The sequence below is a fragment of the Heterodontus francisci genome, chromosome 33, assembly GCF_036365525.1.
Source record: "Heterodontus francisci isolate sHetFra1 chromosome 33, sHetFra1.hap1, whole genome shotgun sequence".
NCBI classification, from domain to species: Eukaryota; Metazoa; Chordata; class Chondrichthyes; order Heterodontiformes; family Heterodontidae; genus Heterodontus; species Heterodontus francisci.
Genome location: NC_090403.1, coordinates 25672675 through 25694900, shown reverse-complemented (window position 1 = coordinate 25694900; position 22226 = coordinate 25672675). Strand labels below are relative to the sequence as shown.

Here is a 22226-nt window from a genome sequence, read left to right as displayed (position 1 = left end):
ATTGAAATTTTCTGGATTAGGAATGATAAGTTTTTGTTGGGTAAGGGAATGGAGGGAAATGGAGCAAATGCGAGTAAATGGAGTTCAGGTACACATCAGCCATAATCTAACAGAATGGTAGGACAGGCTCGAGGGGCCGAATGGCCCAGTCTGGTTTTTGGACGGTGCAGTGACATTGTAGTAACCTGAAACATAAGGTGACTGTTATTCTATAATTCCCACCCTCCTCCCGCCCACCCCACCAAGCCCGTGCTCAGCCTGCACCTCCAATGGTGTTACCTGTGCTTCTCTGTCCTTGCCCAGCTCCACTGTCATCAGTGCAGAAGCTCCTTTGCCACTAATGCTTGACAGGCAGCCCTGCCAGAAGAAATACGCAGATCGCTCCTTCCCAGGACCAGCGCTGCTCAGCTGATGCGGCCTCTGTCGCTTTGCCACTGCAGAAGAACACAGCGAGACCCAAACTCAGACACACTGCATTAGACTGAAACTTACTTTCTTTTTGTAAAAGCAGGTCATACATCAGCTCGGATCAGGTCCTGGTCTCAGGTACATCAGAATTTATACTTACAGCACCAATTTTAAACACACATCCTCATGACTTGGGTTTCAGCACAAAATACAAGAGCTCCACTGAAGTCAGTTGGCAAAGTGCCTGCCTGATGTGGAACCAAGTCCTACCATTCTGACTCCAGGTTTACACTGAGTTAGCAGAGCTGAATCAGTGCTAAAGAAAGACTTGCACTTAAATAGAGCCTTTTCTGACCTCAATTCCTCCCAAAGTGCTTTATAGCCAATGAAATATTTTTTGAAGTGTAATCACTTTCATAATGTAGGATACAAAGCAGCTAATGTTCATACACCATCAATGTTTCCTCGAATTCTCCTTCACTGTGTACGGCCTGTTGTTTGCACTGCGCGGTCCCTTTAAGATTCCCGTGCCACACACGTCTGCATCTTAAAGGCATTGCTGCTTATGCACAGCCTGTTTGTTCCCTGCATGGCACATTCCCGATTGCTGTATGGACGTGCACCCACTCAGCTTAGAGAACGTTGCACAGCAAGATCCCACAGGCAGCAATGTGGCAAATGACCAGATAATCTCTTTTAGTGAAATAAAAGCAAAGTACTGCAGATGCTGGAAATCTGAAATAAAAACAAGAAATGCTGGAAATACTCAGCAGGTCTGGCAGCATCTGTGGAGAGAGAAGCAGAGTTAACGTTTCAGGTCAGTGTCCTTTCATCAGTTCTGATGAAGGGTCACTGACCTGAAACATTAACTCTACTTCTCTCTCCACAGATGCTGCCAGACCTGTTGAGTATTTCCAGCATTTCTTGTTTTTAATCTCTTTTAGCGATGTTGGTTGAGGGATAAATACTGGCCAAGACACCGGGGAAAACTTCCCTGCTCTTCTTTGAAATAGCGCCATAGGAATATTTATATCCACCTGAGTCGGAAGATAGGGCCACGGTTTAACGTCTCATCCAAAAGACTCCCTCAGTACTGCACTGCAGCATCAATCTAGAATATGTGCCTAAGTCTCTGAGGTGGGGCTTGAACCTTTGGACTCAGAGGTGAGGATAATAACTGGCCTCAGTATCCTGGGTCAGGGAGGAGGAAAGTCAGGCAAGCTTCCCACTCCTGTTAGAAGATGTGCTTGTGTGTGATCAGATGAGACCAGAGTTCAGGCTCAGCTATTAGCCTCCTATTGTGAACTATTCTGTGGACACTCATTGTTAAGGCTCACAGATGAGGAATAGTCATTTGTAGGGTAGCCATCTCTGCCCAGTTAAAAAGTAGACAGTAATGGGGCATTAAAAACCTACTGTGTATGTGTGGAACAACTTTTCATGTTGACATAGCTGTCTGCTGAGATTTGGAGAAGAGGTGCTGAAATATCCAGGCTAGCTCCCCTCTGTTGTTAGGGGGTTCCTTCCAAGGGCCTGCAGCCATGGATTCAGAAGATAGGAACCATTCTCACTAAAATAATGCTGGTACCATGGAATGCTTCCTGGATTAGAGTCACTGAAGTTATTGTGGTCAGAAGCTGCCTGAGCATTAAGAGAAAAACTTTCCACTCAATTAATGAAGGCAGAAGAGGTTGCAGTGAAGAGCCCTGATGCCCACACGGGTAACTGATTGGGCCTGCTGCAGAGCTCATTGGAAGGAGGCAAGTGTTTCCTTGTACATCAGCCTTTTTTCGGACCCATGTAGCATCAGATCCCAGAGGCTGTCAGAATTATGGCATTTGACTCCCTTTAGGTGGGTTGGTTGAAGAACATGATCAGCATCAAAACACCTTTTGGTAAAATGTTTTGTTCTCTCAGCCCCCTCCTCCACCTTACATCAGGTAAGTTAACCTGCAATCTACATGTTGCCCCCCCCCCCCACTCCATGACATCATCCAAAAACACAGTGTCAGGTTCCACACACATGCTGATGACACCCAGCTCTATTTCACCACCACCTCTCTCGAACCCTCCACTGTCTTTGATTTGTCACACTTCTCGTCTGGCATTTGGTATTGGATGAGCAGAAATTTCCTCCAACTAAATATAGGGAAGACCAAAGACAATGGCATTGGTCCCCGCCACAAACCCCATTCCAAAGCCATGAAGTTAATCCCTTTCCTTGACTACTGTCTGAGGCTGAACCAGACTGGTCATAACCTAGGTGTCATACTTGACTCTGAGATGAGCTTCAGACCCCATATACACTCTAACACCAAGACCACCTACTTCTACCACGCGTCTCCACCCCTGCCTCAGCTCTTCTGCTTCTGAAATCCTTATCCAAGCCTTTGTTACCTTTAGACTCGACCATTCCAGTGCCTACCATCTGCCACCTTCCATAAACTTGAACTCATCCATATCCCAACTTGCACCAAGTCCTGTTCACCCATCTTGTCCACCTGTGTTCGCTGACCTACAATGGCTCCTGGTCTGGCAATGCCTCGATTTTAAAATTCTTATCCTCGTTTTCAAATCATTCAATGGCCTTGCCCCTCCCTATCTCTGCAATCCTTCAGCCTGCAACCCTCAGCGATCTCTGTGCTCCTCCAATTCCAGCCTTTTGCACATCTCCTGATTTTAATCACTCCACCACAGATGGCCCTGCCTTCAGCTGCCTAGGCCCTAAACTCTGGAATTTCTTTCCTAAAAATCTCCACCCCCTCACCTTCTCTAAGATGCTCCTTAAAACCTAGTCTTTTATTCATTCACAGGATATGGGCATCATTTATTGCCCATCCCTAATTGCCATTGAGAAAGTGGTAGTGAGTCACCTCTTGACAACTAAGTGTCTTACTAGGCCATTTCAGAGGGCAGTTAAGAAGTCAAACACATTGCTGTGGGTCTGGAGTCACATATAAGTCAGATCAGGTAAGGATGACAGATTTCCTTCCCTAAAGGACATTAGTGAACCAGATGGTTTTTTATGACCATCCAGTGGTTACATGATCATCATTATTGTTTTTTGTAAATTCTATATTTATTTAATTAACTGAATTTAAATTCCCCAGCTGCCATGGTTGGATTTGAACTCAGGGCAGGATTTTCCATTTGGCATTAGGATAAAATGCAGCACCAGACCCTGCCCCATGTCAGGAACAGCAATCCGACATCGATTTTTGCTGGATTGGCCAATTAGTGGCCAGAGGGCGTGCTTGCTGTCCAAGTAAGAGCGGCAGGCAGGCTCTCGAAGCTGGAGGGCCAGTAGGAGGCCTTCCATCCTGGCATCTTGAGGTGCCCTCTCAGGACCTTTTACAAAACTGGAAAGAAAAAGTGACCGCAGCTGTCAGACCATGATTGTGGAGGGGAAACCCCTGCACAGGGTGCCCTACAGCTACAGCTGTGACCAGACAGGCATGGTGGCTGTGGGGTGCGGGGAGGTGGGGGTCTGAAAGCGATCCTGGAGCACTGGCACCCTGCTCTGCTGCCAGGAGACCAGCTCCAGGCAGCTGCCACGCTCCTGACACTGCGGGGGGCACACAGGCTGACTGGAAAACTCCAGTCGGCCTCTGATCAATGACCTTAATTGGCCTCTTAATTGACTTAACAAGCTACCCACTGCTTATGGGCAGGAAGCCATTCCATGCCCTATCCAGCCTCCAGGAAAATGGCTAGGAGGCAGGACCATGGCGGGGAACCAGCACACCAGCCAGTGTCGGGGAAATTCCTTGCCTGTCTGCCTACGTTCCCGCACCAAAATCCTGCCCCACATCTCTGGATCATTCATCTAGGCCTGTGGATTACTAGTCCAGTAACATAACCACTTTGCTCCCGTTAACATTCAGCTTCTCTTTGACCAAGCTTTTGGTCACTTGCCCTAATCTCGCCTGATCATAGAATCATAGAATGGTGACAGCACAAAAGGAGGCCATTCAGCCCATCATGTCCATGCTGGCTCTCTGCAAGAATCCCACTCCCCAGTATTTTTCCCCATAGTCCTGCAAATTTTTTCTCCTCAGATAATTATCCAGTTCTCTTTTGAAAGTCTCAATTGACTCTGCCTCCCCCACACTCTTAGACAGTGCATTCCAGAACCTAAGCACTTGCTGCATAAAAAGATTTTACCTCATGTCGCTGTTGCTTCTTTTGCCAATCATCTTAAATATGTGTCCTCTGGTTCTGGATCCTTCTGCCAATGGGAACAGTTTCTCCCTATCTACTCAGACACAGCTTCTCCAACCTATCCATGTAACTTTATTTAAAAATCATTTTCATGGGATGTGGATGTCACTGGTAAGGCCAGCATTTGTTGCCCATCCCTAATTGCCCTTGAGAAGGTGGTGGTGAGCCACCTTCTTGAACCCCTGCAGTCCATCTGGTGCGGGTACACCCGCAGTGCCTTTAGGGAGGGAGTTCGAGGATTTTGATCCAGCGATAGTGAACGAACGGTGGAATATTTCCAGGTCAAGATGGTGTGAGACTTGGAGGGGAACTTGCAGATGGTGGTGTTCCCACGCATCTGCTGCCCTTGTCCTTCCAACTGAAGTTCCTCATCCCTGGAACCATTCTCGTGAATCTCTTCTACACCCTCTCTATTGCCCTAACTTCCTTCTGAAAAAGTGTGGTGCCCAGAATACTCCAGTTGAGGCCAAGCCTGTGTTTTATACAGGTTTATCATAACTTCCTTGCTTTTGTATTCTATACCTCTGTTTATAAAGCCCAGGAGCCCATCCTGTCTCCATCCTCTTTAAGTTTATCACAATCCCCCTCACAGTTCACAATACTTCCAAGTTTGTGTCATCCACAAATTTTGAAATTGTGCCCTGTACATCCAAATCTAGGTCATTAGTCTATATCAAGAAAAGCAGAGGTCCCGATCCCTGGGGACCCCACTATATACCTTGCTCCAGTCTGAAAAGCAACCGTTCACAATTTCTCTGTTTCCTGTCACTCAGCCAATTTTGTATCCATGCTGCTACTGTCCCTTTTATTCCATGGGCTCTAACTTTGCTGACAAACCTGTAATGTGTCACTTTATCAAATACCTTTTGGAAGTCCATGTGCACCACATCAGTCACATTACCCTCATCAATCCTCTGTTACATCATCAAAAAACTCAAGCAAGTTAGTTAAACACAATTTAATCTTAACAAATACGTGCTGGCTTTCCTTAATTAATCCACATTTGTCTAAGTGACTATTAATTTTGTCCCAAATTTCTAAAAGCTTTCCCCTCACCGAGGTTAACCTGACTGGGCCTGTAGTTGCAGGGCTTCTCCTTACACCCTTTTATGAACCAGGGTGTAACATTTGCAATTTTCCAGCCCTCTGGCAGCATCCCTCTATCTAAGGAGAATTGGAAGATTATATGAACATACGAATTAGGAGCAGAACTAGGCCATTCGGCCCTTCTAGGCTGCTCCACCAATCATTAAGATCATGGCTGATCTGTTTGTGTCTCGAATTCCACACTCCCATCTACCCCTGATAATCTTTGATTCCCTTGCCTAACAAGAATCTATCTACCCCCGCTTTAAAATTATTCAACAACCCCGCCTCCACCACCTTCTGAGGCGGTGAGTTCCAAAGTCGCACAACACATTGAGAGAAAAAATTTCTCCTCATCTCTGTCCTAAAACAGCGACCCCTAATTTTAAAACAGTGCCCCCTAGTTCTGGACTCACCCACAAGAGGAACCATCCTTTCCACATCCACTTTGTCAAGATTGTTCAGGATCTTATATATTTCAATCAAGTCTCCCCTCACTCTTCTAAACTCCAGTGAAAACAAGCCCAGTCTGTCCAACCTTTCCTCATAAGACAACCTACTCATTCCAGGTATCAATCTAGTAAACCTCCTGAACCACCTCCAACATATTCACATCCTTCCTTAAATAAGGAGACCAAACCTGCACACAGTATTCAAGATGCGGTCTCACCAATGTCCTGTATAACTGAAGCATAACATCCTTACTTTTATTTTCAATTCCTCTCATAATAAAGGATAGCATTCCATTATCCTTCTTTATTACTCGCTGTACCTGCATACTAACTTTTTGTGACTCATGCACTTGAACAGCTAGATCCCTCTGCACCTCAGAGTTCTGCAGTCGTTCTCTGTTTAACTAATATTCTGCTTTTTTATTTTTCCTGCCAAAGTGAACAACTTCACATTTTCCCACATTATACTCCATCTGCCAGATTTTTGCTCACTCACTCAACCTATCGATATCTGCAAGCTCCTTATGTTCTCTTCACAGCATACTTTTGTACCTATCTTTGTGTCATCCACAAATTTAGCTGCCATGCTATTGTTCCCCTCATCTAAGTCATTGATATAAATTGTAAAAAGTTAAGGCCCCAGCACAGAACCCTGCGGGACATCCCTCATCACATCCTGCCAATCAGAAAAAGACCCATTTATGCATACTCTCTGTTTTCTGCCAGACAGCCAATCTTCTATCCATGCTAATATGTCACCCCCTACACCATGAGCTTCTACTTTGCGCAATAACCTTTTATGTGGCACCTTGTCAAATGCCTTCTGGAAATCCAAATATAGTACATCAACAGGCTCTCTTTTATCCATGGCACATGTTACTCCTTCAAAGAACTCCAGTAAATTGGTTAAACATGATCTCCCTTTCACAAAGTCATGCTGACTATTCCCGATTACCTTGAATTTTTCGAAGTGCCCAGCTATAGCCTCCTTAAAGATCGATTCTAACACTTTCCCCATGACAGATGCCAAGCTAACTGGCCTATAGTTACCTGTTTTCTGCCTCCCACCACCCCCCCCCCCCCCACCCCCACTTCTTAAATAAAGGAGTTATATTTGCTATTTTCCAGTCTGATGGAACCTTCCCAGAATCTAGTGAATTTTGAAAAATTTATATCAACGCATCTACTAGCTCATTAGCCACCTCTTTTAAGACCCGAGGATGAAGCCCATCAGGACCCAGGGACTTGTCAGTCCCCAGATCCATCAGTTTGCTCAGTCCCTGGTGATTGTAATTTCACCAAGTTCCTCTCTTCCTTCCAGCTCCTGATTTACAGCTATTACTGGAATGTTTTTGTATCTATTGTGAAGACAGAAGCAAAATATTTGTTCATTTTATCCACCATTTCTTTATTATGTACTATTAACTCCCCATTCTCACTCTCTAGAGGACCAACATTCACTTTACTTACTCTTTTCCTTTTTAAATACTGTAGAAACTCTTGCTATCCGTTTTTACGTTTCTAGCTAGCTTCCTCTCATACTCTACTTTCTTTCTCCTGATTAACCTTTTAGTTATTCTCTGCTGTTCTTTATATTCTGACCAATCATCTGACCTGTCACTCATCTTTGCGCAATTATATGCCTTTTCCTTAACTTCTTTAGTTAACCACAGATGGTGGGTCTACCCCTTAGAATTTTTCTTTATAGTAGGAATATACTGATCCTGAATATTCTGAAATATCCCTTTGAATACCTGCCACTGCTTCTCTATTGATCTATCTCTTAGCCGAGTACCCCAGTTCACTTCAGCTAGCTCAGCTTTCATCCCACATAGTTGCCCTTAGTTAAGTTTAAAATACTAGTCTTAGACTCACTCTTCTCTCTTTTAAACTGGATGTAAAATTCAATCATGTTGTATTGTATATTATGAACAATATCTCTGCAATTTTCACCCTTATTTCCCTAACTATCCTAGGATGCATCTCATCCGGTCCTGGTGGCTTATTAACTTTAAGTACAGAAAGCCTATCTAATACCTACCCTTTATCATTTCTTAGCCCATCTAGTGTCTCAACTACCTCCTCTTTCACTATGCAGCATCGTCTTCCTTGGTAAACACTGATGCAAAGTACTCACTTAGTACCTCAGTTTGTGTGACTCAGTTTCAAATTTTGTTTAAAAATGCTCCTGTAAAGTGCATTAAAATGTCTTATTACGTTAAATGTGTGATATAAATGCAATTTGTTGTTATTGCTCAACAAGCTGCAGCATGGTGTACGGCCACCAGAGGGTCTACTGTTGCAACTTTAGCAATCAGTTTCGTTTCTGGCACAATTCCCAGGATTCAGTCATTCCCTTACCCAGACTGCTGACGGTATACTTCCACTGAATAACATAAGTGTCCCCCTCATGGAACTGTCCGTAACTCTCTCTGGGGAGCTTGCTGTGATCAAATTCTTGAACGTGCCAGATCTCCAGGCCGACAGTCTTCAGTTCTGACATTCTCTCATCGTCCAGTTGTAGAAATCCGTAACCACGTTGCACGTTCACTCCATCCAGGATTGTTCCGACTGGCACTTCCGGGAGTGGAATTAGCAGCTTAGCATCGTACGGCTTCAGGTCATACTGAGTCTCTAACTGTAAAACAAAGAAGTAAAGGAACTTACACAAATACAATTCATTTTGGGGTTTACTTTCCTCTGGTAGTCAAAAAGTTAACATTGGAACAGGAGTAGATCATTTAGCCCCTCCAGCTTATTCCAACAAATTTGCAAATTTTAAAGTGACATCCACTGGGTTATTGCAGTTTCCTGCATTGCAACAATGACTACATTTCAAAAGTATTTCATTGGCTGTAGAGCGCTTTGGAATGTCCTGAGATAGTGATAGGTGCTATAGAAACGCAATAAGTCATTTAGAGGATACAAGGTTATACCACAGGAAACTATGGCCTTTACAGAGATAGAAGCAAAGAGTGAATGCTGCAGAACCCTGATGAAGAGACTCAGCTCACACCTAAAAATATCTTTATCCCATCAACTGTTAGTTAACTGAGCTTTCCATTGGCTACATGTTCTATTTCTTTTGCTTAAAAATGAATCAAGCGCTTGTTTACACTTTGGTGCAGTTGGACGTTTTATTAATGTTGCAACGAGGCACCGAATCTATTAGCACCACTTTGTGCCATGTGGTATATTAATGTCACACACGTCAGGAGATCGAGAGCAGGGGAGGAGAGAAGTCGCTGCCACAGCATCATGTGGGCATGTGTATGGCAAATGCCAACTACCTGTGTTACGGTTAAGTGAGGAGGGGTCGAAGGGTTTCCCTCTTTTCCCTCTCCTTGTTTAACCAAAAACAGTTTTAAATCTTTCTTAAAGTGGATGTACTGGTCAATTCAGTAGGTGTTTGATTACTTACTTACTATGATCATAACAAGAACAAATTGGGCAGGTTTTCTTGAGTTAACAAAGAAAGGGATTAACTTTATTGTACCTAAACTGAACTAATAAAATCACACATATACACACACACACAAATAGGAAAGATAGATTGTTTCAGTTCGTGTCCATAAAAATGGTATACAGTCTGTGAAGTTTGGTGATTTGGCTGGCTTCTAGCTGAATTCAGTGGTCCTGAGGCTTTTAGTTTGAAGAGGTAGATGACTGGTTTGGTGAGTCTCTTGGAGATAGTGATGCGGATGATTTCCTTCAAAGGGGTTTCTGATTGTAGCCGGAGTATGCGAAGGATGTCAGTCAACAGGCAGGATTTGAAAGCTTTCGAGCTGGAATGGAGGGAGAGAGAGAGAGAGAGGGACCCCATACTTAGGGTCTGCTCATGTCAGAGTCCAGTTGCTTCTCCTCTGCTGCAGAGAAATACACCAGCTTAAAACCACAGATGGGAAGGGGCTCATCACATGACAGTCACTCAGTGATTCAAACAGAGCAGTTAGCTGTATTTCTCTGCTTGCTGAAAGAAAGAGAACAAGCAGTTCCCTTAAACTTCCTGAGTCTTAGTTCTGGCTGGGAAATGCACAGACATTTTGTCTCTCTCCTCACAGTCCTTTGCATTGTGGGATACAGTGTAGCAAACTTTGTAGGATGACTTTGCTGGCAACTTGTCTTTTAAAAATGTCTTTTAAAAAAATATAAATTCAGATCTCCAGTCAGTGGATTAAAGAAAATTATCGTTCAACAAAACACGTTGGCGTAACACCTGATATACAAACGCTGAACACCTGGAATTTCTTTGCCTGTTATTTTGGTGCCTCCATTAAAATAGCAGACAAAGAGATTTCACAAACTATTACATGTTTGTACACTGAAATTGCACAAAGTAATATCACCTCAAGCGTGTGTGAGACCTCAGGTTTTTTTTTTACATAAAATGGCATTGAATATATAGCACAGAACAAAGCCAATCAACCCAACCAGTCCGTGGGCATTTCTGCTACATTCAAGCTTCCTCCCATCCTCTCTCATCTGACTCTAGCAGGGGAGATGGTGGTGTAATGGTCATGTCAGTGGGATAGTAATTCAGCAGTTCAGGCATATTTCCTGATGACATGGATTCAAATCCCACATGCCAACTGGTGGGATTTAACTTCAGTTAATTAATTTTTTTTAAAGTCTGAAATTGAAAGCTAGTCTCAGTAATGGGGCCATGAAACAATCATTGATTGTCATAAAATCCCATTTAGGGAAGGAAAGCAGTCGTCCTTACCTGGTCTGGCCTACATGTGACTCCAGACCCTGAGCAATGTGGTTGACTCTTAACTGCCTTCCGAAATGGCCGAGCAAGTCAGTTGTCAAGGGCAATTAGGGATGGGCAACAAATGCTCGACTTGCCAGTGACATCCATAATCCCATGAAAGAATAAAAAAAAGCATAATCTCCTACACTCTTCTTCATATGTTTATTCAGCTTCTATACTATTGGCCTTAACTACTCCCTGTGCCAATGTGTTCCACATTCTCACCACTCTTGAGGTAAAGAAGCTTCATCTGAATTCCCTATCAGATTTCTTGGTGACTATCTTATATTGATGGCCTCTAGTTATGCTCTGCTCCACAAATAAAAACATTCTCTCTGTATCCACTCCATCAAAACCTTTCATAATTTGAAAGACCTCTAACAGACCACACCTCCACCTTTCAAGAGAAAAGAAACCCAGCCTATTCATCCTCTCCTGATAGGTATAACCTCACATTTCTGGTATCAGCTTTGTGCCTCTAAAATATCACAACCAGAACTGTGCACAGTACTCCCAGTGCGGTCTAACCAAGATTTGATATAAGTTTAGCAGAATGTCTCTACTTCACAATTTTATTCCTCTAGAAATAAATCCTGGTGGTTAGTTTGCTTTTTTATGACCTTATTAACCTGCATTACTACTTTTAATGATTTGCATATTTGTACTCTCTTATCCCTTTGCTCCTCTGCCACATTTAGATTCTCTTTTTCCAAGGAATATGTGACCTCCTTTATTTCTCTTGCCAAAATGTAATACTGCAGATTTATTTATGTTGGAATTCATTTGCCAATTATATGCCATTCTGCAAGTTTGTTACTGTCTTCATGTAATTTGTTGCAGTCCTCCTCAGTATTGACTATTTCACACTGAGAGTGACTGCCCTTGACATCAAGGCTGCATTTGACTGCGTGTGGCAACAAGCAGCCCTAGTAAAACTGAAGCCATTGTGAATCAGGAGGAAAATTCTCTACTGGTTGGAGTCATACCTAGAACAAAGGAAGATGGTTGTGATTGTTGGAGGTCAATCATCTCAGCTCCAGGACATCACTGCAGGGGTTCCTCAGACCTCAGCCCATTCATCTTCAGCTGCTTCATCATTGACCTTCCCTCCATTATAAGGCCAGAAGTGAGGATGTTCACTGATGATTGCACTGTGCTCCATTCCATTCGCAATGCTTCAGATATTGAAGCAGTCTGTGCCCACATACAGCAAGATCTGGACAACATTCAGGTTCGGGCTGGTAAGTGGCAAGTAACATTTGCATCATTTGCTAGGCAATGACTATCTCCAACAAGAAAGAGTCTAACCACCTCCCTTTCACATTCAATGGAATTACCAACAGTGAATCCCCTTCAACATCCTGGGGGGTCACCATTGAACAGAAACTTAACTGGACAAGCAACATACATACTGTGGCTACAAAAGCAGGTCAGAGGCCAGGAATTCTATGACAAGTAACTCACCTCCTGACTCCCAAAAGCCTGTCCACCATCTACAAGGCACAAGTCAGGAGTGTGATGGAATACTCTCCACTTGCCTGGATGGGTGCAGCTCCAACAACACTCAAGCAGCTCGAACACCATCCAGGACGAAGCAGCCCGCTTGATTGGCACCCTATCTACAAACATTCACTCCCTTCACCACCGACGCACAGTGGCAGCAGTGTGTACCATCTACACGATGCAATGCAGCAACACACCAAGGCTCCTTAGACAGCACCTTCCAAACCCGCGACCTCTACCAGCTAGAAGGACAAGGGCAGCAAACGCATGGGAACACCACCACCTGCAAGTTCTCCTCCAAGTCACACACCATCCTGACTTGGAACTATATCGCCATTCCTTCACTGTCGCTGGGTCAAAAGCCTGGAATTCCCTTCCTAACAGCACTGTGGGTGTACCTACACCCGAAGGACTGCAGCAGTTCAAGAAGGCAGCTCACCACCACCTTCTCAAGGGCAATTAGGGATGGGCAATAAATGCTGGCCTGGCCAGCGACGCCCACATTCCATGAATAAATATAAAAAAATAAGTACAGCTACTCTACTTCCCCTTTTCCCTCTGTATCTTTTCTAAATATATTACACACTTCAGTATTTAATTCCCAGTCCTGATTTTTCCGTAGCCATGTCTCTGTAATCCCTACAGGGAAGGCAGCCCCCAGAACCCCAACGATCCCCCCGAAGGGGTTTCCCCTCTGACCCTCAGCCCCTGAATTTCTTATTTTTAAACTTACTGACCTGAAGGTGCCCTGAGCTCTCCGACCTGCCTCAGCAACGTCCAACTCTCCTGGTATCCCTGATGAGGCTTCACAGCTGCTGGCTCTTTGATTAGGCTGGCAGCATCAGGAGCCCACTTGCCATCTTTAACTGGACGGGGAGCCTGCAGGGGGCCAATTAGAAGGACGCCTGCAATAAAATTGCCGAGCAAGTCCCGCTGCCGTCAAGTGCAGCCTCGGGACCCACTTTTCACCCCGACGTCTGGGTCCAGAAGCCAGGAGTAAAATTCAGCCCATTAACTCTGTTTCTCTCCACAGATGCTGCCAGACCTGCTGAGTGTGTTTTATTTTTAGCATTTTCGGTTTTTCTTTCAACCTAATATCTGGGTTTAAACCAAGATTCTTATCCTGGCAATAGTCTGTACTGAAGAAGGTAGTGTCTGATTATCCCTATCCCAGTAAGAACCATTGCTGAATAAGGCTGGAGTCAGGGTGACCATTTCACATGGATCCGTACTTCAGCAAGATTCCACACATTGAGGGGAGGAGGGGAGTTTATAACATGCGATAAGTAGGGTTAAAGATAGAGTAGTAATCGGAGCTGAAATTAAGCTGCCTAAATCTGTCTCATTTAGGGCCATCCAAGAGAGCAGCCTATTGCAGCCAACTTCCTTAGCTTGAATTAAATCTAGATTTCAAGCTTAAAAAGTCCCCAGAAAAATGCTAGAAAATACTCAGCAGGGCAGGCAGAATCAATGGCGAGACAAACACAGTTAACATTACAGGTCGATGACCATTCATCAGAACTGGTAGCATGTTGGAGTTTGTGGACAGTGAAACTGTCCCAGATTCTCATTTTAACTACTTGAAGGAAAGCAGGGGAGAACTCCTCAGTGCACGGGCCAATATTTATCCTTCAACTAACATCTCTAAAAAGCAGAATATTTGGTCATGTATCACATGCTGTTTGTCAGATCTTACTGTGTGCAAATTTGCTGCCATGCTTGCTATATTACAGCAGTGACTCAGCTTTAAAATTATTTCACTGGCTGTAAAACACCTTGGGCCATCCTGACTCCACAAAAGGCGCTATAGAAATCCAAGTCTTTCTTGCTTTTATTTTTGAAATCCTTACTGTACCTTTAACTCAGCTGTGATCTCAATGTCCTTTTGCACTGGTTTTCTCGATTCTGCCCAGTCCAGAAACTTCTCCTTGAACAGAATGGTTTCATTGTGCTCGGACAATCGCCCAAAGATTACCCAATCAGGACGTCCCTGTCTGTGGAAAGGAAAGTGACATTTTATTCTAGAAATTCTGTTAAGAAAACCAAACTCAGCAAGTTGTAACAGTCGGACTATAGACGTTTACAGCACAGCAAGAGGCCATTTGGCCCATCGCTTTTGTGAGAACAATTCAAAAACTGGTCACAGTGCCTCGCTCTCTTTCCTACAGCCCTGGATCTTCCTTTGCTTCAAATATTCATTCACTTCCCTCTGAAAATGAGCAATGCTCTCTGACTGAACTACTCTCCCTGGCACAGCACTCCACGCTCCAACAACCTTCGCCATGAAGAATTCTTTCCTAACCGCTCTCCTCAAGCTATTGCTGACAGTTACAAATTGCTGAGTCTTTCTCATGTGGACATGGGATTTCCCTATTCACCTTATCAAAACCCTTCCTAATCTTGAAAACCTCTATTCATCTCCTCTGAGCCACCACTGTTCCAATGGAGGTTGCCCAGTATCTCAAGTGTCTTCTTGTAATTTTCATTTGATAGAATCTACCGCAGAAAAACAGGGAATTTGGACCCATCTGGTCCTTGCTGCTCTTTATACTGCACACATGCCTCCTCCTCCTCGAACAATCTTTTCCTACCTAGGCCCCAGATCAATTTAAATGATCATAGCATAACTTACGATAAAACGTATCTCAAGAAGTTTTGAGAGCCAAAATGGGAGAGAGAGAAAAGGAGCAAGAGAGAAGAGATAGAGAAAAAGAGCAGAGAAATGCACAGGGTAGAACACATCATAGAATAGAATCATAGAAATTTACAGCAAGGAAGGAGGCCATTCTGCCCATTGTGTCCGTGCTGGCCAATGAGTAGCCGTCCACCCTAATCCCACTTTCCAGCTGTTGGTCCGTAGCCTTGTAGGTTACGGCATTACAAGTGTATATCCAAGTTCTTTGTAAATGTTATGAGGGTTTCTGCCTCTACCACTCTTTCAGGCAGTGAGTTCCAGATCCCTCTGGGTGAAAACAATTCCTCTCGAATCCCCTCTAAACCTCCGACCATCCTTAGTGTTATTTTCTAGATAACCAATTGGTGGAGGATAGTACTGGAGCCAATCTTTACTCAATCTTATATTTATTTACAGAGTTAACCATTACAAGTATACAACTCCTAACTCAACCCACACCACAGTTTCAATAAGTGTTCCTTTATATGTACTCAAGTGAACCCAAAGTAAATGCCCACCACCTGCATACAATTAAACACAATTAAAATACAATTAACACTGAGGTCCCACCTCAGCACCCTTTATAGTACCAGTGTGATGCCCGTCTCTACCCCATAAAAATATCTAGTTCCTGTCAAAGAGTGTTTTGAAGTGGCTCAGTTCCCATGTTTATGATTCTGCCACAACACCAGCACCCCTACCTCGTGCTCTACTGGATTATAGCAGACAGGACCACTAAAACATACTGCTACGTTATCAACTCACTGCTGGGAAATATTGTTCTTGGCTCCGGGGTCCAGGGGGTTTACTACACAGTTGCTATAATCACAAGGACCACTCAACAACTGTTTGCCCAGTTGGAGTGCTGTCTTTCGCTGTGCCAGCGTCACCTCTTTGCCATGCCAAATGTACAACTCGCTGCCAAAATCTAGCACCAGCACCTGCAAACCAAGAGAAGAGAAAAGAGTCCAATCAATAAAATGAACCACTGCATCACAATCACATAGAAAAATGATTATACTTGGGGCAATTTTAACCCGATCTGCCTGGTGGAAACTAGGGGAGTGGGCTGTTAAAATGCCCCAAGTTACTCCCCGGCCTGAAGCCACCAGAATCTCCCGACCAGGATTCTAACCCACCCAAAGTTAGTGGGGTCTTCCTTTACATATGCATGTTGAGTCCAATGGTGTCATCTGGACCAGACAGCAATTTTAACTCAGACCTGAGCAGGGAAGCAGCTGCTTTCTTCCCTCAAGGTGAACCGGGGACTGAAGACAATCTGCCCCAGAAAAGGCCAAAAAAGTGTTTTTCTTTCCTTTGAGGGTCTAGGAGCAGCAGAGCATAATCCACAGTGCAACACGGAGGGACATCTGCATTGTCAGAGCAGTCAACTTTCAGATGAGTCTTGAAACCATTTGGCTGTACCATTGATTCAGCGAGATACAAAAGGAGTGCAAGGAGTTCTCTGTGCCCTGGCTAGCATTCCTCCTTCAACTAAAAATAAAGTAACTAGCAATTCAGGTCTTTCCCAGCTCACCCCACCAACACCCCCTCCCACCCCCTTCCTCCACCCCCTCCCCCCAGCACCTCCGTCCCAGCTCCCCCCTCGCACCCCTTCCCCCACCAGCTGCACCCCATTCCCAGCTCACCCGCCACACCCACTTCCCAGCTACCCCCTCGCACCCCCTCCCTCTGCATCCCCTCCCCCTCACACCCACTTCACCTTGCACCCCCCTCCCCTCCCCCCTGCACCCCCCCTTGCCAGCTCCCCCTCGCACCCACTTCCTCCCACCCCTTCCCCCACCCCCTCCTCCCGGCAACCCCCGCACCCCCTTCAACCCTCAACCCCTTCCCTCTCCCTCCATGAAATCACAGAGCTTACTTGTCAGGGCTCCTTCTCAGGGATAGGAGCCAACAACTTGTGGGAATCTCGGGAGAGACCAAGGCTAAGGGACTAAAGCCCAACAGAAAATCCAAGCGGAACCCCGAAGGCAGTTGTATGTCACCTTTGACATGTTTTCGGCAGTTCCTGCTGCCATACCAGTGCCGAACGTCGTGCTCTGCACTCCTTTGGACCCCACTAGGAAGGCCAAGAGGGGGGTTTTGATGCTTGGGCAACTCAGAACCTCCATACATCCGCCCAGGCATGTGCCATGGAGAGGTCACTCCATAGTCGCCTCACAGTGACCAAAACAACACGGGAGGCAGCAGATATAGGTTATAAGTCCAGCTCAATTGGCATAGAGATTGGGTGCCACGGGTTGCCTTTGTTGGTGGGAGAGGTCATCGCATCTCACTGGACAGCTACCGCCCGCCTCAAACCGGGCAACCCCCGGTCAATAAGGTTCTGTCCCGCCACAGTCCACCTGCTTCAATGGGTGCTTGGAGCTCAGGGTCATTGCCTGACAAGTGGACTGTAACACCGCATCAAACAGCACGACAAAAAAAAGGAAAGAAGGTACCAGCCCTTCGTTTTGCAAGCTGGAATAACAGAACTATGTGTCCTGGCCTGTCGGAAGACCGTCAACATTAACAACGAGCTCAGTAGAGTCAATGTGGACATTGCAGCACTTCAGGAGACACGCCTCCCTGCAAGCAGATCTCCAAGAGAGCACGACTACACCTTCTTCTGGCAGGGTAGGGATCCTGAAGAACCAAGACAGCATGGAGTGGGCTTCACCATCAGAAACTCTTCGCTCAGCATGATAAAGCCACCCTCAAATGGTTCAGAATGCATACTGTCCAACCGACTGCTCACCGCCTCTGGTCCAGTACACCTACTCAGCATCTATGCTCCAACACTCTGCTCCCCACCTGAAGTTAAAGACCAGTTCTACGAGGAACTCCATATCATTAGTTGCATTCCCAATACCGATTATTTGTTCCTGCTGGGGGGCTTTAATGCCAGGGTTGGGGCCGACCATGACTCATGGCCCTCCTGCCTTGGGCGCTATGGCATCGGAAGGATGAATGAGAATGGATAGAGACTGCTGGAGTTGTGTACCTATCACAACCTCTGCATCACCAACTTGTTCTTTCATACTAAACCCTTTCACCAGGTTTCATGGAGGCACCCAAGATCACGTCACTGGCACCAAGCTGGACCTCATCATCACAAGGCAAGCCTCCAGAAACAGTGTCCAAATCACACACAGCTTCCACAGTGCGGACTGTGACACCGACCACTCCCTGGTGTGCAGCAAAGTTAGACTCAAACCAAAGAGGCTACATCACTCCAAGCAGAATGGCCACCCGCACATCAACACTAACAGAATTTCTTATCATCTCATCAGCTGTTACATAAGTTTCTAAATTCACTTGAAAAAGCCCTTCAAAACACTCCTACAGGGGATGCAGAGACCAAGTGGGCCCACATCAGAGATGCCATCTATGACTCAGCAATGACCACCTATGGCAAACGTGTGAAGCAGAATGCAGACTGGTTTCAATCTCACTTTGAAGAGCTGGAACCTGTCATAGCCACTAAGTGCACTGAACTGTTGAACTACAAGAAAGTCCCCAGCGAGTTAACATCCGTAGCACTTAAAGTAGCCAGAGGAGCTGCACAAAGAACAACCAGGCGCTGTGCAAATGACTACTGGCAACACCTATGCAGTCGTATTCCGCTGGCCTCCGACACTGGAAACATCAGAGGAATGTATGATTGCATTAAGAGAGCTTTTGGGCTAATCATCAAGAAGATCGCCCCCCTCAAGTCTAAATCAGGGGACACAATCACTGACCAACGCAAGCAAATGGACCGCTGGGTGTAGCACTACCTAGAACTGTACCCCAGGGAAAATGTAGTCACTGATACCACCCTCAATGCAGCCCAGTTTCTGCCAGTCATGGATGAACTGGACGAACAGCCAACAAAGTCGGAACTCAGTGATGCCATTGATTCTCTAGCCAGCGGAAAAGTCCCTGGGAAGGACGGCATTACCCCTGAAATAATCAAGAGTGCCAAGCTTGCTATACTTTCAGCACTCCATGAACAGCTTTGCCTGTGCTGGGCTGAGGGAGCAGTACCACAGGACATGCGCAATGCCAATATCATCACCCTCTATAAGAACAAGGGTGACTGCGGTGACTGCAACAACTACTGTGGAATCTGCCTTCTCAGCATAGTGGGGAAAGTTTTCGTTCGAGTCGTTTTAAAACAAGCTCCGGAGCATGTCTACCCTGAGGCACAGTGTGGCCTTCGAGCAGAGAGATCCACCATTGACATGCTGTTCTCCCTTCGCCAGCTACAGGAGAAATGCCGCGAACAACAGATGCCCCTCTACATTGCTTTCATAGATCTCACCAAAGCCTTTGACCTCATCAGCAGACGTGGTCTCTTCAGACTACTAGCAAAGATCGGATGTCCACCAAAGCTACTAAGTATCATCACCTCATTCCATGACAATATGAAAGGCACAATTCAGCATAGCCGTGCCTCATCAGACCCCTTTCCTATCCTGAGTGGCATGAAACAGGGCTGTGTTCTTGCAACTACACTGTTCCTGATCTTCTTCTCCCTGCTGCTCTCACATGGGTTCAAGTCTTCAGAAGAAGGAATCTTCCACCACACAAGATCAGATGGCAGGTTGTTCAACCTTGCCCGTCTAAGAGCGAAGACCAAAGTACGGAACGTCCTCATCAGGGAACTCCTCTTTGCTGACGATGCTGCATTAACATCCCACACAGAAGAGTGTCTGCAGAGACTCATGGACAGGTTTGTGGCTGCCTGCACCGAATTTGGCCTAACCATCAGCCTCAGGAAAATGAACATCATGGGACAAGACGTCAGAAATGCTCCATCCATCAATATCAGCGACCATGCTCTGGAAGTGGTTCAAGAGTTCACCTACCGAGGCTCAACTATCACTAGTAACCTGTCTCTTGATGCAGAAATCAACAAGCGCATGGGAACGGTGTCCGCTGCTATGTCCAAACTGGCCAAGAGGGTGTGGAAAAATGGTGCGCTGACACGGAACACAAAAGTCCGAGTGTATCAAGCCTGTGTCCTGAGTAACTTGCTCTACGGCAGGGAGGCCTGGACAACATATGTCAGCCAAGAGCGACGTCTCAATTCATTCCATCTTCGCTGCCTCCGGAGAATCCTTGGCATCAGGTGGCAGGACCATATCTCCAATGCAGAAGTCCTCAGGGCAGCCAACATCCCCAGCATAAACACCCTATTGAGCCAGCGGCGCTTGAGATGGCTTGGCCAGGTGAGCCGCATGGAAGATGGCAGGATCCCCAAGGACGCATTGTACAGCAAGCTAGTCACTGGTATCAGACCCACCAGCCATCCATGTCTCCGCTTTAAAGACGTCTGCAAATGCGACATGAAGTCCTGTGACATTGACCACAAGTCGTGGGAGTCAGTTGCCAGTGATCGCCAGGGCTGGCGGACAGCCATAAAGGCGGGGCTAAAGAGTGGCGAGTTGAAGAGACTTAACTGTTGGCAGGAAAAAAGACAGAAGCGCACGGAGAGAGCCAACTGTGTAACAGCCCCGACAACCACTATTATCTGCAGCACCTGTGGAAGAATCTGTCACTCCAGAATTGGCCTTTATAGCCACTCCAGGCGCTGTTTCACAAACCACTGACCACCTTCAGGCGCTTACCCATTGTCTCTCGAGACAAGGAGGCCAAAGAAGTGACTGTTTGCGAGACTTTGCTATGCACAAATTTGCTTCCTTGTCTGCCTGCATCACTATAGTGACTGGATAACATAATTAATCACTTTTCGAAGTGCATTGGGGTGTCCCAAAAAGATGCTAGTTCTTTCACACCTTCAGTGGCACAGTTAATAATTCACGAGGTATAGACAGGGTGGATAGCAAGAAGCTTTTTCCCCAGAGTGGGGGATTCAATTACTCGAGGTCACGAGTACAAAGTGAAAGGGGAAAAGTTTAGGGGGGATATGCGTGGAAAGTTCTTTACGCAGAGGGTGGTGGGTGCCTGGAACGCGTTGCCAGCGGAGGTGGTAGACGCGGGCACGATAGTGTCTTTTAAGATGTATCTAGACAGATACATGAATGAGCAGGAAGCATAGAGATACAGACCCTTAGAAAATAGGCGACAGGTTTAGATAGAGGATGTGGATCGGCGCAGGCTTGGAGGGCGCCGAAGGGCCTGTTCCTGTGCTGTAATTTTCTTTGTTCTTTGACCTGCTGTGGAACTATATCATACAGGTCAGAAATCTCAGGTTTGATCCCTGCTCTGTGTGGAGTTAGAGAGATGCTTTGCTAGAAGTGGACTCAGCACTGCTGAGCTGGAGGGTTAGAAAGGGTTCCTGATTCGAAGTGGTCCAGCTGGAATGTGAGTGTGTGTGGTCATTAATTGAGGACAGGGTCAGGCATGGCTGTGATGCCTTTTGTTGTTGAATATCCTGCCAACACTCAATTGTTTAGGCACATACAAAAAATAATAAAGTCCTACTGCTCTTGGACTGTACCAAGTGAGAGCAGCACCTCCAGGAGCAGAGATCTCTTCTGAATATGAAAAACACTGCAGATGCTGTAAATCTGAAATAACAACAGAAAATGCTGGAAATACTCAGCAGGACAGGCAGCATCAGAGAAGAGGGAAACAGAGTTAACTCTTTTTGATAAAAGGTTATCGATCTGAAACGTTGGACGAGATTTTCAAATACCAGTGGGGTCGGGACTGGGTGCAGACAAAATTTAAAAAGTGCGGTCCTGGAGGGTGTCTCAGGATCCCGTTGCCTCCGGGGCAGACTCCAATTTTTAAAATGAGGGTGATGGGGGGAGGATACGGGGAGCCCGCTCACCTCCAATTAACAGCCCATTAAGTTCCTATAGGAACTTGTTAAGCAGCCAGGGAGGTTGATACTGAAATTTTCAAATTGGATTCCGGCAAATCCAAACAGTCTGGTACACATAAGTACACGGCTGTCGGGTTCACAGTGGGGTGAAGGGAAATGTTTTTTGAGGTTGAAAATGATGGGAGCCTCAAGGATCTTGCACAGGATCATGCGCATTACCTCAATTTTGGATGTTTGCCCACCGTCTTATTCCTTTATGCTGCTGGCCCTCTCTCGCCCCATCATGGCTGTCATCTGCCTTTACCCCTCACGCTCTGCAGACAACTCCCGCATCCTGGAGGCGCTCGGTGC

General features: G+C 45.8%; 1 protein-coding gene across 13 annotated transcripts in view; it reads right to left on the bottom strand.

Annotated features, from left to right (window-relative positions):
• Positions 1–22226, bottom strand: part of LOC137348063 (supervillin-like) — a 162862-nt gene that overhangs the window by 20740 nt on the left and 119896 nt on the right. For all 13 annotated transcript variants that reach the window (XM_068013189.1, XM_068013193.1, XM_068013191.1 and 10 more), the window contains 4 exons: positions 15863–16038; positions 14279–14417; positions 8529–8805; positions 280–434 (listed from right to left, as the gene is read on the bottom strand). In XM_068013189.1, the coding sequence (XP_067869290.1) occupies positions 280–434; positions 8529–8805; positions 14279–14417; positions 15863–16038 (747 nt within the window). The remainder of the gene's footprint in view (positions 1–279; positions 435–8528; positions 8806–14278; positions 14418–15862; positions 16039–22226) is intronic.